Source organism: Rhineura floridana, chromosome 1 (assembly GCF_030035675.1).
Source record: "Rhineura floridana isolate rRhiFlo1 chromosome 1, rRhiFlo1.hap2, whole genome shotgun sequence".
Classification (NCBI taxonomy): domain Eukaryota; kingdom Metazoa; phylum Chordata; class Lepidosauria; order Squamata; family Rhineuridae; genus Rhineura; species Rhineura floridana.
Genome location: NC_084480.1, coordinates 73,043,237 through 73,058,977, shown reverse-complemented (window position 1 = coordinate 73,058,977; position 15,741 = coordinate 73,043,237). Strand labels below are relative to the sequence as shown.

General features: G+C 39.4%; 1 protein-coding gene across 2 annotated transcripts in view; it reads left to right on the top strand.

The window, feature by feature from the left end:
• Positions 1 to 14,236, top strand: part of TMEM232 (transmembrane protein 232) — a 129,595-nt gene extending 115,359 nt beyond the window's left edge. For both annotated transcript variants that reach the window (XM_061623796.1, XM_061623791.1), the window contains exons 9-11: positions 7,796 to 7,919; positions 8,388 to 8,607; positions 14,157 to 14,236. In XM_061623796.1, coding sequence (XP_061479780.1) covers positions 7,796 to 7,919; positions 8,388 to 8,607; positions 14,157 to 14,209 — 397 coding nt within the window. In that variant the 3' untranslated portion in view covers positions 14,210 to 14,236. The remainder of the gene's footprint in view (positions 1 to 7,795; positions 7,920 to 8,387; positions 8,608 to 14,156) is intronic.
• The last annotated feature ends 1,505 nt before the right edge of the window (positions 14,237 to 15,741 follow it).

The following is a 15,741-nucleotide window of genomic DNA, read 5'->3' as shown; positions in this document are numbered from 1 at the left end:
ATTTTTTTTCATTTGTTTTATAATTGTATATTTTATTGTAACCTGCCCTGGGACCTTATGGTACAGGGTAGGTAAGAAATCTAAAAATAAATAGGACAGGCTATAAATATTGTCATAAATTAAATAAAAACACACTTCCTTTAGTGTTTCAAAACAGGCATCAGTTTTTTAAAATATTTATTTATTTAAAACATTTATATACTGCTTAAATATTTGCATTCCTAAGCAGTATACATTTAAACAACCACATTTACATTTTCTGAAGACCCTGGATTTCTGGATTAGGATTCTTTTTTATTTAATTAACAAAATTTATATACCACTTGAATGTAAAGACCTCTAAGTGGTTTAGAAAAAAACATTAAAATTGTAAATAAAATGGTTAAAATATTTAAAACAATTAAACAGCTACTTACTAAAAACTTTTAAACAGATCAGCATCAATATGTCTGGGTAGACTTGCTTAAACAAAACAGTTTTAATCAGGCACCAAAAGGAATACAGCAAAGGGGCCTGCCTGGGGTCAATAGGAAGGGACTTCCAAAGAGTAGGTATTGCCACACGGAAAGAATGATTTGTTACAAGTGCGGAAAGAGTATTATGTGGCACCTGTAACAGTACCTGTTCTGTAGATTGAAGTGCTCAAGCAGGCACATATGGGGTAAGGTGGTCTCACAAGTAAACTGATCCCGAGCTGAACTTGGCCCGGTAACAAATTGGCAACCAGTGCAGATTTCTGAGCAGAGGTGTTATGTTTGCTGACAGGGTCTTACTTACTTACTGGCTACAGTACTGTGCGCAAATTGCAGTTTCCGGGTTGAGTGCAAGGGAAGCCCCACATAGAGTGCATTGCAAAATCCAGTCTTGAAGTCACCAGTGCCTGAACTACTGTGGCCAAGCTCTCCTAGTTCAAGAATGGTCATCTTTGTCTTACTAGGTGCAGCTGATAAAAAACACTTCTAGCCACTGAGTCTACCTGTGCCTCCAGTGACAGAGCTGGATCCAGAAGCACCCCTAGACTGAGTACCTGCTTCATCAGGGGGAGTGCAACCCTGTCCAGGGTAGGCAGTTGACCAATATCTTGGACACAGGAACCACTCACCCACAGTGCCTCCATCTTGCCAGCATTCAAGCTCAGCTTAATTTCTATTCCACCACTGTGTCCAAGTACTGGTCCAGGGCACGCAGAGCCTGTCCTGTTTTGGATGTTATGGAGAAGTAGAGCTGAGGTCCATCAGCATACTGATGATACCTTGCCCCAAAATAAATGTTTCAAAAGTTTTTTAACTAATATAACAAATTAATTAATTTTAATGTTAAATATTTTTCAAACTATGTATATGTGAAGAACTACCTTGGGACTGAAGTAGATGGGATATAGCTTAAAAGTAATGCTGAACTGCTGCCGACAAGACATGGAGCAATGGTGATTCCATGTCTTTTACAATGTCTGTTTTGACCCAAATCTTTAATAAGGCTTTTGGCATCACCAGCCTAACACTGTACTCTGACCTGTAGCAGGTTTCCAGAGCACCCAACAGAAGTGCTTCCAAGCACTGCTATCTATGATCTTTTAAGTGAAGATGCCAGGGATTGAGCTTGGGGGTCTTATACATAAAAAGCATGTACTCTGTTGCTGAGTGCAAGGGCTGAATGATGGATAACAGTCAAAAGGGAACTGGAAGCCAGGAACTGTGTGAGAAGTCAGAGCAAGAGAGTAGGTCAGGATAGTACTGAAGAACACACCAAAATAGATCAGAGCCAAGAAGACTGTTATTGCTCAGGCAAAGTCACAGCCAAAACAGGAAGCCCTTATCTAGTAAGGTCCATTGGCCAACCTGAATCTGTAGAGCACCAGAATACTTCACTACTGTGGAAGATGCTTCAAATCATGCTTCTAATCGCTCACTACATGGGACAACTGCACATAGAGCCAAAGGTTTCTGGTTCTAGCTCCAAAGGGTTCTTGCACCAAGGCATCAGGTTATAAACATACAGAAACATATAAAAACAACTGTAGCATCTGGGACATATCTTGATTTTACTTAATCTATTTTTCTTATTACAGTTTAAATTCATAATTACATTTTCCCCATTCCGTCTTCCCATGGTTTTACAATCTCTTTTTCAAACACTAACCTTATTACCAAATATCTAAAAAAATTATTTTGTGAGTATGAAAGGAATCATTGCTGATATTTTATGAATTTATTAGCTTGATGTGAAGTTTCTCCTTAATGAACAAACTGAATTAAATGTAATAGTACTGACCAATGTCCTACTAGTCACTTTCTCCAGTTTTCTTGTCAGTAAACATTAACCTTTGATTATACAGTTATTCATTTAATTATATCCTTTCTTTACTTCCCATCTAATTAGCTAGATAACTCCTTTGTCATCACATTAATAGTATTAGGATTCATATATACAGTATTTAACCTAATGCACAACTTAACGTGTTGAGTGCTGGAAGATGAGAACCCCCAGGTCAGAATGCACTCACCAAGCTACTGGGGAAGAACAAAGGACAAGTTCGAGTAGAGCTGTGACTAATGATGAAGCTGCGTCAAAGCCAAAAGGAAGCCCAGAGGCTGATGCGCACAGATTTGAAAGGAGGGTCCGGAGTTGTATGACGCACACAATAGGAACATGGAACGTGAGAAGCATGAACCAGGGAAAGTTAGAAATTGTCAAGCAAGAAATGGAATGTATCGACATGACAATATTTGGTGTGAGTGAATTAAAATGGACGGGAATGGGACATTTTCAATCAGGCAACTACAAAATATTTTATGCAGGAAATGAGAAATTAAAAAGAAATGGGGTTGCTTTAATAGTGAGAAGTGATATAGCAAAAGCAATTAGGAGCAACACCGCAAGGTCTGAGCGAGTGATATCAATGAGATTAAACAGGAAACCTATTAACATAACCATCATCCAAGTCTATGCTCCAACAGCAAACACAGAAGAAGAGGAAAAGGAGAGATTCTACACAGAAATACAGGAAGAAATTGATCACACTCCTAAATTAAAAAAATTAAAATTAAAACAAGATGTTCTGATAATCATGGGAGACTGGAATGTGAAAGTAGGGAACAAAGAAGAACTAGGAATTGTGGGGAAATGAGGCTTAGGAGACAGAAATGAAGCAGGAGAAAGACTTACTGAATTCTATGAAGCCAATAATTTATTTCGTGTGAACACATTTTTTGAGCAACCGAAAAGAGGACTGTACACATGGACATCACCAAATGGTCAATATAGGAATCAAATTGATTATATAATTGCTAGCAGAAGATGGAGAAGTTCCATACTTCCTGTGAAAACAAAACCAGGAGCAGACTGCAGTACAGATCATACTGGTCGTATTGAAAATCAAAGTAAAGCTAAAGAAGAACAACAAAGCAATCATAATGCCAAAATACAATTTAAGTAACATCCCAGAAGAATATAAAGATCAAATAAAGAACAGGTTTGAGGCTTTAAACTTTGTTGACAGAGAACCAGAAGAACTATGGAGTGAAGTCAGAGACATTATCAGGGAAGAATGCAAAAATACCTCTAGTTAAAAAGAGAAAAAGACCTCAATGGATGACTGAAGAAACTCTTCAAATGGTTAAAGAGAGAAAGCAAGCAAAAGGAGATAGAAACACAGTCAGAACCCTAAATGCAACAATACAGCGACTAGTACGTAGGGACAAAGAGAACTATTACAATAGTTATTGTATAGAAATAGAAGAGGACAACAAAAAGGGAAGAACAAGAGCCCTATTCCAAAAGATAAATGAAAAGAAAGGGAAATTTAAACCCAGAGTAGGGATGTTGAATAATCAAAAGGGAACACACTGACTGACCGAGATGAAATAAAAGGAAGATGGAAGCAATACCCTGAAGAACTCTATACAAGAGAGGCCAGGATGACAGATTCATTCATGAAGGAACTGTATGATGAAGAACCAGAAATTTTAGAATGTGAGGTGAAAGCTGCTCTTAAAATACTTAGAAGAAACAAATCACCAGGAACAGATGGCATACCAATAGAGTTGCTACAAGCTATTGAGACTGAATCTGTCCAAAGTTTGACAAAAATCTGTCAAGAAATATGGAAAACTAAATAATGGCCCACAGACTGGAAGTGTTCAATATACATCCCAATTCCAAAGAAAAGGGATCCCAGGGAATACAGTAATAATTATCAAAGTATTGCCTTAATATTCCATACAAGTAAAGTAATGCTCAAGATTCTATAACAAAGGCTGTTACCATATATGGAGTGAGAAATGCCAGACACCCAAGCTGGATTTAGAAAGGGAACAGGCACCAGAGATCATATCACAAGTGTACATTGGATAATGGAATGGACCAAGGGATTTCAGAAGAAAATCACCCTGTGCTTTATAGATTACAGCAAAGCCTTGGACTGTGTAGATCATGAAAAACTATGGAATGCTTTAAAAGAAATGGGGGTGCCACAGCATCTAATTGTTCTGATGCACAACCTATACTCTGGACAAGAGGCTACTGTAAGGAGAGAATATGGAGAAACTAATTGGTTCCCCATCGGAAAGGGTATGAGACGGGTGTATTTTATCACCCTATTTATTTAATCTGTACGCAGAACATATCATACGGAAGGCGGGATTGGACCAAGATGAAGGAGGTGTGAAAATTGGAGGGAGAAATATCAATGATTTAAGATATGCAGACAATACCATACTACCAACAGAAACCAGTAGATTTAAAATGAATGCTGATGAAAATTAAAGAGGAAAGTGCAAAAGCAGGACTACAGCTGAATGTCAAAAAGACTATAGTAATGTCAACAGAAGATTTATGCAACTTTAAAGTTGACAATGAGGACATTGAACTTGTCAGGGATTATGAATACATTGGCACAGTCATTAACCAAAATGGAGACCATAGTCAAGAAATCAGAAGAAGGCTAGGACTGGGGAGGACAGCTATGAGAGAACTAGAAAAGGTCCTCAAATGCAAAGTTGTATCACTGAACACCAAAGTCAGGATCATTCAGACCATGGTATTCCCGATCTCTAAGTATGGATGTGAATGTTGGACAGTCAAAAAAGCGGATAAGAGAAAAATCAACTCATTTGAAATGTGGTGTTGGAGGAGAGCTTGCACATATCATGGACTGCGAAAAAGACAAATAGCTGGGTGCTAGAACAAATTAAACCAGAACTACCATTAGAAGCTAAAATGATGAAACTGAGGTTATCATACTTTGGACACATCATGAGAAGACATGATTCACTAGAAAAGACAATAATGCTGGGAAAAACAGAAGGGAGTAGAAAAAGAGGAAGGCCAAATGAGATAGATTGATTCCATAAAGGAAGCGACTGACCTGAACTTACAAGATCTGAACAGGGTGGTTCACGACAGATGCTGTTGGAGATTGGTGATTCATAGGGTTGCCATAAGTCGTAGTTAACTTGAAGGCACATAACAACAAAATGCGCACAATAGGTAAAATTGAGGAAATAGATGCAGATAATTAATAAGAATATTGAGAATTGAATTAGAGCAAAGATTAATCCAGTTCTCCGTTTTATTTCTAATAATGACCAGCCAGATGCTGACTAAATAATAAGGCAATTTTGTTCCACTAAACCACAGCTTGTATCACAATATACAAGTGCTTGTGATGGGGAGTATTTTTTGCCAGTGCAATATTACAAAGCATGGTACTACCCATTAAAATAAAATGATAGCATTGCAACATGGCAGGGTATTTACATTGGCATATGTTATTTATAGCAGGATATAAATGAACTGAAGTCCAATTATTGTGACATAGCTGTTTTGTCAGTTACAGTGTTAGTCATGTCCATACTTAGCTTTCTACCTTTCTGAAGAATACGCAAATGGTTGAGATACAGCAGTGCCCTCAGTCAAGTCTCTAGCTGATGAACAATATCATAGTTAAACAGAGTCAGTACCAGTAAGGTGGTTTATCTGGAGGAATTTATGTAGTTCATTTTTTTTCATTTGAGTGGAAACTTGCCCTCATCTTTTTGGCCTGGAAAAATGTTGACAACAATATTTTAAGCACAGAAGCTTTTTTTTATCATCCAGTCTTTGGAGGGATAGAACTACCTAAATGCCATATGAAATTAAATCATACACTGAAAGGGGATTTCTTAAGGACCTTGTCCAGATGCTGCCTTTCTCTACACAGGCAACTTATTTATTTATTTGTTTGATTTATATCCCGCCCTTCCTCCCATTCACTTCACCTTGCATGGCACTCCCATTATTGCTGAATTACTCTTTACCAGTGAAATACTCTTTAAACATCTGCTTTTGCTCCCCAACAAGCACAAGAGTTTCATAACCTTTCCTGTGTCCAGTAGCTCCAATAGGGATATAGGACCCAAGGTCACCCATACATTCTTTTGAATTACCTGCCTCCTCCTTCCCCATTTTTGGAGACTATGCACTCACCTACTGTGTTACTCAAGCGTCCACCTTCTACAGTTTCTCAAAAACATTTTGTACCATGGTAAACAAGCTTCTTATAGCAGCCTTTCTACTCTTCATAACAGGTATTGGCATATTACTGTATTTGAGACCTGATTTAACAATAACAATGTTAAATGAAAACAACCTCTGTGTAGCTGTCCATGTGGCCACAATCTTGTTTAGATGTGTTTACCATAAACAGAATGTTAGCACACCAACAATCTGTGGCTCAGGTAGTTTTGCTACTGGTGTTTTAACAGCAGAGCTTGGAAGTGACTAGTTACAAGTAACGAATTACTTGTAATTTATTACTTTTTTGAGTAACGAGTGGGTAACTTCATTACATTTTGCTGGTAATAGAATGAGTAGTAACTTCATTACTTTTGAGGAGTAATTGTAATGTTTCCAGCATTACTTTTGCGCATTACTTGGGGGGGGGAGCAGGGGAAGTCTTCTGCTCCTCTGTTTTGTGAATAAAAATCATGTGCTTCAAATTGGGCTTCTGTGCAGCGTTGTTCTTCCTTCATGCTCTATGGGTGCTTAGGAGGCGACAAGGGAGGAGGTGGAGAGCAAGATGGCGTGAGAAAACAATTGTTTAAAAATTGACAGGTGTGGAAGGAGAGAAGAGCTGGAGGCAATATATATATATATATACAAAAATGTGTGTTGGGGTATCATCATTGCTGGGGGTTGGGTGAGGGGATGTGAGATTCTGTTATGCCATTCTGTTAATCTTACGGATAAAAAAATTATTCTACTACCCTCTGTGTGCGTGTGTTTATTTTTAATGTTGTTTTAGGCTACTTAGATGTGCGCTGCCAAGACCAGCACCTTGTAAGCAATTTTTTTTAAAAAGTAACTAAAATGTAATTGTAGCAATTACTTTTGAGTAAAAGTAAAGTAATGAGTTACTTTCAGAGCAATTGCAAATGTAATGGTAATTACTACTTTTGGGGGGCCATGTAACTGTAACTGTAATTTGTTACTTTGTAAAAGTAATCTTCCAAGCTCTGTTTAACAGTGTACAGACATGTGACAGTGTATGCAGTAAGCACATTTAAACAAGATGGCAGCCACATGGAATGCTTATATAGGTAAGGACTTTTCATGGACCATTGTTGCATTTAAATATTCTCTTTATGTTGGTGTTAACTATGCCCAAAAGAAGTTAACATTTGCTCATAGTAATTAGATGGAGAAAACTGTGAAAATAATTGATTCTAATGACACTAAAGTTTTCCCATTGGGGAAGAAATCAATTTATTATTTTCATTTGTACCAATGTTTGTCCTTTCTGTCCTGACATATTTAGGTTGGAATCAGTGTTGAGCCTGATGGTCCTTGGAGAGACTGCCAAATTAAACATGTCCTGCTTGAAAGTTTTAATGGACCTAATGAGAGATTTTATTTCAAGCTCTATGCCTCTTAAGAACCAGGTAACAGCCAGACTAATTTAGATGTAGGAAGGGAATGTGTTTTTTGAAAACCCCAAGCTGGATGGAAGCAAAGTGTTTATTTTCTTTACTGTTTGTCCCTGAAGTTTATGTTGGTCAGTATTCCAGGTTGGGAAACTACTATTTCAGTTGAATAAACCTGAAATCTGTAGCCTGAAACATTAGGAATGGGTGATGATATGTTCAACATAGTAAGCCACGTTTTAAAGACTTATTTGGGAATAAGCCCCATTGAACACAGTAGGACTTCTAAGCATGTATTGTGTAGAGGTGCACTGTAAAAATTACAGTGCATTAATTTGCCTACTGTATAAAATGTATTCTTTAAAGTGTTTATAAACCACTGTTCAGCCATGTTTCTACAAAGATAGTTCCTTTCCTCTTTTAGAAATGTAGCCTTGTCACTGTCTTGGTACATGTTTGATTGAAATTTCATATTTCTTGCTATAGCAAAAAAGCTACAAGGAAAATCTCTCATGCTGGCACTGGCAAGTAGGATACATATACACCAATCTACTCAAAGATATCTGTTTACATGGCATTAGTGCTGATTTGCAAAAAACTGCTCTTCTTGGATTCTGTGATTGTGTCAAGGAACTTAAAGATGACAAAGAATTAAGAGGGGCATGTTTTCTTGATCTCTTGTGCTACTATCCTTCACCTGATGACTGTAAGTACCAAAGAAGCAAATTTGCTCCTATATATGGGGACATACATACAGTATGTACTGTATGTATATGGGGCCATATCTTTAAAGGACCATCTTTCAGCAGGCCTCATATGAATGAGTACAGAGCTAGTGCATTTGCACTGAAATTCCTAATTGTCAAACTTTTGTTAATGGCAGTTCCTCCTTCAGAATGCGTCAGATCACTGTTTTCATTACTGTTTTAAAATGTTTACTGTAGACAGGGCCGGTTCTAAAGGGCGGCCAGGTTGGGCACTGGCCCGAGGGCCCCAGAACTACAGGAGACCCTGAGGGGCCCCTAAGTGGCCCTTCTTTTCCCTTCCGCGATCCGCACCCCCCACGCCCCCCACTTACCTGTCAGATGGCTTTTTAGTATTGCCCTTAATGAAGATGGTGGCTGCAGCTTCCCTAAGGTACTGAAGCTGCTGCCGCCATCTTAGTTGATGGCAGAGATGTGCAGGCATAGCACGCACTTGTGCCATCAACAAAGATGGTCACGGGGGCTTCATTCCCCTTAGGGAAACCGCAGCCGCCATCTTCATTAAGGGCAATGGTAAAGACTAGACAGGTAGGGGGGCCGTGGGGGGCGTGCGTGCACATGCATGTACATACACACACACCTACCGGGGGGGCAGGGCAAGCTGATGCCCAAGGGCCCCCACATGCCTGGAGCCGGCCCTGACTGTAGACCTTTTAAACCAGAAAAAGCTAAGACATTTCCTGATGTTTTCCACCATATGAAATATGAACTTCCGTTTTCCTTTTTTAAACTGTTAAATATAAATACTGTATTGTATACATAACTTTTGCATACATATTGCTGGGAGGAGGGGTGGATATAAATCAAATAATAATAATAATATTCCTTTATTCAAGACATAGTTGCCCGTTACAGTTAGGTTTTGTCGGAGAGAGCATGATACAAATGATACAAATAAATAGAATGATAGAATCATAGTGTTGGAAGGGGCCGATGAGGCCACTGAGTCCAACCCTCTGCTCAATGCAGGAATCCAAATTAAAGCATACGCAATAGGTGGCTGTCCAGCTGCCTCTTGAATGCTTCCAGTACTGGAGATCCCACCACCTTCCTAGGTAATTGGTTCCATTGTCGTATTGCTCTAACAGTTAGGAAGTTTTTCCTGATGTTCACTTGAAATCTGGCTTCCTGTAACTTGAGCCTATTATTCTGTGTCCTGCATACTGGGATGATCGAGAAGGGACCTTGGCCCTCCTCTGTGTGGCAACCTTTCAAGTAATTGAATCAGACTTCTCTTCTTAAGGCTAAACATGCCCCGTTCTTTCCATCACCCATCGTAGGGCTTTGTTCTAGTCCCCTGATCATCCTCATTGCCCTCCTTTAAACCTGTTCCAGTTTGTCTGCATCCTTCTTAAAGTGTGGTGTCCAGAACTGGACAGTGCTCAAGATGAGGCCTAACCAGTGCTGAATAGAGGGGAACCAATACGCGATTTGGAAACGGCTTCTGTTAATGCAGCCTAAAATAGCATTTCCCTTTTTTGAGCCATATCCCACTGTTCAGCTTGTAATCAACAACAATCCCAAGATCCTTCTTGCATGTTGTATTGCTGAGCCAAGTATTCCCCATCTTATAACTGTGCATTTGGTTTCTTTTTCCTAGATGTAGAACTTTGCATTTATCCCTGTTCAATTTCATTCTGTTGTTTTCAGTCCAATGCTCTAGCCTATCAAGATCACTTTGAATTTTGTTTCTGTTTTCCAAGGTATTAACTGTCCCTCCCAATTTTGTGTCATCTGCAAATCTGATAAGCATTCCCTGCATCTCCTTATCCCAGTCATTAATAAAAATGTTGAAGAGTACTGGGCCTAGGCCCAAGTCTTGCAGTACCCTGCTCCTTACCTCCTCCTGGTTTGAGAAGGAACCATTGATGAGCACTATTTGAGTACGATTCTGAAGCCAACTGTGGATCCACCTGATAGTTGTTCCATCCAGCCTACATTTAGCTAGCTTGCTAATCAGAATATCATGGGGCACTTTGTCAATTAAGAAACCCTCCAGATGTCAGGATTATAGTAAAAAAAGTTGGTACTCTTGTCTAAAACTAATGTTACAGTCCTAAACACGCTTACTAGGGATTTGATGAGACTTGTTTCAAAGTAAATATGCTTGTGATCAAAGGAATATTCAAATTACCACCCATTTTACTTTGTGTAAGAGCACAGCAGTTTAAGATTTAACCAGTTTAATATGCTTTTAAGAAACATCTCAAAAGTTGGTATGTCAGGTCTTCTGCAAAGCAGAAAATGCCCTTCATATTGGCACAGCCTTATTGATTTATTTCATTTATGAATCGCTTCTTATGTGGCATCCCAAGGTCATTTACAGTATAACAACATATATATAACAGTTATATCTGTTATATTGGATATATAAAAACAATGATAAACAACAACAATAAATATAAAAACAGTTTAAAACAACAGCACATACATAAAATCAATTCTCAAAAGTACCCATTTAACTGAATAGGAAATTTGCAAGGGTTACTGGTGCTAGCAGGCAAAAAGGAAGTCCAAGCAGTTTCATGCTCAGGAGACAAGAAGGGGCTGTTCATGGTACGTGTCCTGCTTGAGATACATGTGCTGCTTAATTTTACAACACAAAGTTAAATTAGCCCTTAAAATGCTGCTTGTAGGTAAAATATGGAATACAAGAACATAAGAAGAGCCTGCTGGATCAGAATGAAGACCTATCTAGTCCAGCATCATAATTGTATTTGGCAAGAAGTTTAACATTTGACCTCAACTTTATTGATTGATTACATTTGTTAGATAATCAACTAGGATCAGTATATATAGGGGAGAAGATTATCTGTCTCTATAGTCAATTTTAGCTGTGGAATGGGTTTGGCTGTCAACCTGCAATTGTCCCTGAGTCCCTATGGCTCAAGCCTAAGCCATCTGACTAGCTACAGTAAGCAAGCTATGAGTTGCTTCTGTTAATCAGAATCTGTGAGATTACCCATAAAGGATACAAACCTGTATTTCCTGTGCATCCTGACAGATATTGGAAGGTGATTAAACATAAGATGGTATGACAGAGTATGACATAACAATGTTTTGGCTTGCTTCACTTCTAATGGAAGAGAATTTCAGAGACCTGGTGCTAAAATGCTAAAAGCATGTGCTCAAGTTATTATTTTATTATTATTATTATTAAATTTTATTTATACCCCGCCTTTCGGCCAAAGGCCCACACAGGTATAAATATACAATAAAAAAACAATAAAACAATACAATTTACAAAAATTAAATTAAATAACAAATAACATTATCATAATATTGTTAGTTAAAAGCACGGGAGTGCCCAGGGTTCCAGTCTGAAGAAGTTATTAGTTAAATCGAAAGTACTGGGGAGCCCCAGGTTCAGGTCCCTGCTCAGCTCCCTAGGTGACATTGGGACCATCATCTTCCCTCCAGCTAACCGACACTGCAGGACTGCTTTCTCGTGGGGTGCTTCATGCTGCAGGGGCTGGAGCCCTCTGGTGCCATCGGCGCTGGCCTTGGGCTCATGCTTGAGCACTTACCTTCTGCTGCGGCTGGGCGTTGCCAGGCCTGCTGCCCTCGGCCAAGTACTGGTGGTGGTGGTGGTGGTGGTTGTAATAGTAGTGGTGGTGGTGGTGTGGCAGTGGCAGCAGGTGCTGCCACTGCGGCCTGGACTGCTCCTCCATTGAAAAGCCACAGGGCATCCAGATGGCAGTGGCAATGATGGTGGCGGTGGTGGCCCGCGGTCCTCTTGCTTCCCCCTTGGAGTCACCCTGTTACTCCACCCATCCGCGAGCTTCAGCAAACGCTCCATCGCAGTAGGCGCCCTCGGCATGCTCTCTGCTTTCTATGGCGACAGCTTTTCCTGGGCAAAGGGAAGTCTTTCTGGAGCCACCTCCAGCTTGCTTTACTGCAGAAGTGTGTGGCACCATCACAAGATCTTCACCCATAGATCTAAGTGACTAGAGTGGGATGTAGGGGGAGAAGTGGCTTCTCAGATACTCTGTGAGATTATAGGCAAAAAACCAAAACTGTAAAGATTACTATTTAGGCAGAGATTAGTGTTTTGGCAGCAAGAATTTACAATGTTCATTTTAAACTAAGTGAGCACTACTGCAGAGACTTCTGAGATCACAATCAAGCTATTTTTCTATAATATCCATGACACAGTGTTGATAACGAAGTCAAGATATTCATAAAGTCACTGTAGTCCATGGCAGGCTGAAAGGTAGGGACTTCAATGACTCTGATTTCAAGGCAAATGATAACTTTTGATATTATTTGTCCCTATTTTCATTTTTAGGATTGTAAATAACATTGGAATCAAGAGTGAAGTTCAAATGCACAATGTTATCAGCAACTTTTATATAATGTGAAAATGTGTACAAAATATTAAAAGTTTATGCTAGATTCACCAGTGCTATATGAATAACCTGACAGTAACGAACCATTCATTACTAAAGCACTAAGCCAAGTTTGGTTATTTTCTTTGTTCACATAAGTGACATGTTGGCACTTGAAAATACAATGAGTAATGGAAATGGAAGGAAGGAAGACATGCTTGAAACATCGCTGAAACGTTTTGACATTGCTGTGTCGAATGAGGGGAAGTGGTATAGTAGCCATGTCAAGTGATGCTGTTTGCTTCTTTAAGGGTTCTTGAAATTTGACTCTGGTATGAAGGTGAGATTCACCATAGATCATTTGATAACTGGCTGGCACTATGCAGGATTATGCTATGCTTCAGCAGTCATAGCTTGAGGTCTTCTACGTATTTCATGGCAGCCAACTTGTGGGATACTTCTGGAATGTTGTATTTTGGGCTGTTCAAAGCCTTTTGGAATCCTGAAGTGCAGGACAACAATAGTACATCCATCTGCTTCAGAGAAGTTGTTCCTTCTCCTCCTTGTATGAACAGCATATTTATTTAGCACCCTCAGTATACATGTGACATTATAATGTAGCATAGCAAAAAAAAAAGGAAGACAGAGGTAGCAGAACAACAAGGAGAAGGTATGAAATAAGCAAGGCTAACAAGGAATGAATACATGTGAATGTAGCTATATTTAGACTATTTCATTTGGGGGTACGTATTGTGGGGTTTTCATGGAATAGGTAGCTGGAGTGCAGGGTTGAAGAGAGAGAGATGTAACACCACAGATGGGAAGGGTGTTCGGAGTTAACAAGCAGAAAGGGAAATGGACCTCCAGAACCTATCTACCATTTCCAGGCAATTACTTAATAAGCACCTTTAGAGGTCAACACAACCATTCTAATAGCTGATCAGCTGACAAAAACTGGTTTTAGGTAGCTTGTGCTGAAACTGAGTCCCATCGTTTCCTCCATGAGCTCTATAATGTGTGAACTGACATAGTGCACTAGGAGACCCAGTGTAGCTAACCATCTTTGCTCCAAATTGCACATTTCCTGATACCTTCTCAGGCATTCTCCCTTTAATTATGTTCAAAGACAAATAAGAAATTTCTGTCTTTCTATGTTTCCACAGGTAAATGCAGCAATATCTTTGTACTGTGCACAAAAATGCAGTCATTATACTAGAAAGGTGTTACCCCTATGATAATGTGTAAGTAATTTCTGTGTCCTGGATACATTTTCACCAAAACTTTGGAACCTAAGCTAACCCCAGAAAATCAATCTAGGATGAATTACCAGCTCCTTGTTACCTACACAGTAGTCAATAAGAGTGCAGTAACTACCTCTCAAACTTCATTAGGTACATTCAAACTGACCTAGCATTAAATATTGCCCAGCCAGCGAACATCCACTAATCTACCTGTTTTGTGGGAAATACATGATGGACATCTTTTTCATTCCCTCTGAGGGTAAATAGCATCCTTGGGAGAGGGAATGATTTTGCTCAGGAAAGTGGTGTGTGGTAAAAGAACTGAACACCTCCCTCCCTGTTGTGGTTCACCACTTTCCTGACAGAATCAATCCAGAATTAAATGAAACCTCTGGTGAAGAGGACCCTATTGTTGGCTCTTTGGGATTCAAGAGAAGTTGACAGGTGTAACAAGCCCTCCCTTGAGATCAACTAGGAAGAAACCCCACTGAAAGATATCTAGATTCAAGGGAACCAATGCACCTCTATTGGTCTTCGCCTCCTATCTCCAGACATGCTGAGATCATCAGGAGCAGAGGCAGCATTATTACTATCGTGACAGCTCTCATCCATGAGCACCTACTCAAGGAAGCCAGGGTCTGGATCTGGGCCCCAATAACATGCCAGGAATGGGTGAGATAGCAGAACCAGTGATAAATCTCAGGTGGTAACAACTAAGCCAATGCTAAAACATGTGTTGTGCTGCTTGTGACTCTTTGCTGCACAGTCCCCTGCTGTCTAGAACATCTTGATCTCTGACTCCTTGGACAGCTCCTTGGCCTTTTTAGTATGATAGAATTTTGAGCCAAACATCAGGGATCAGTGCCCTGACCTAACTGGCATCCCCTTGCAGCTGCATTTTATTAAAAAAGCAAAAGGTAGGGTGATCCAATCATGGATTTCCTGCATAGTGTAGTTCAGCCCTTTTTATCTCAGTTTTTCTCCTGAATAAATTTGGGACCAGTTTTTATTTGGAATACTTGCAATGAAGTCTATAAAGTGAAAAATAATCTTATTTCTTCCCATAAATAGTCCAGAGAGCACACATTTATGTTTATTTATTTAGCATGATTTAGTACATTATACAGGAATACGGTTGTTGCAAGTGAAATATCATTATTGCTTTGTTCAATCCATTGTAATATTTAGGTTGGGTACATACAGTCCATGGAGAATTCAGTCAAAAATATCTCCCATGTTCTTCGTCTCCCTCTTTTTTGGGGTGTGTGCGTGCGTGCGTGCGTGCGTGTAAGGTAACAGGCTCCTTGCTCTTCTTGTCAAAGCTAAGATGAACTTTCATTCTTTTTCTGCATCTTAACAAGAAATATACTGCACAAAAAGCCTATTATTAACCTCCCTTTCCCCTCTTAGTTGTATGCATCTTAAATGATTTTCCCACATAGCAATGTTGATGACATCTGTCATAAAGGTAAAGACAAATATATGCATGCTTGTGAAGGCTGCTTCT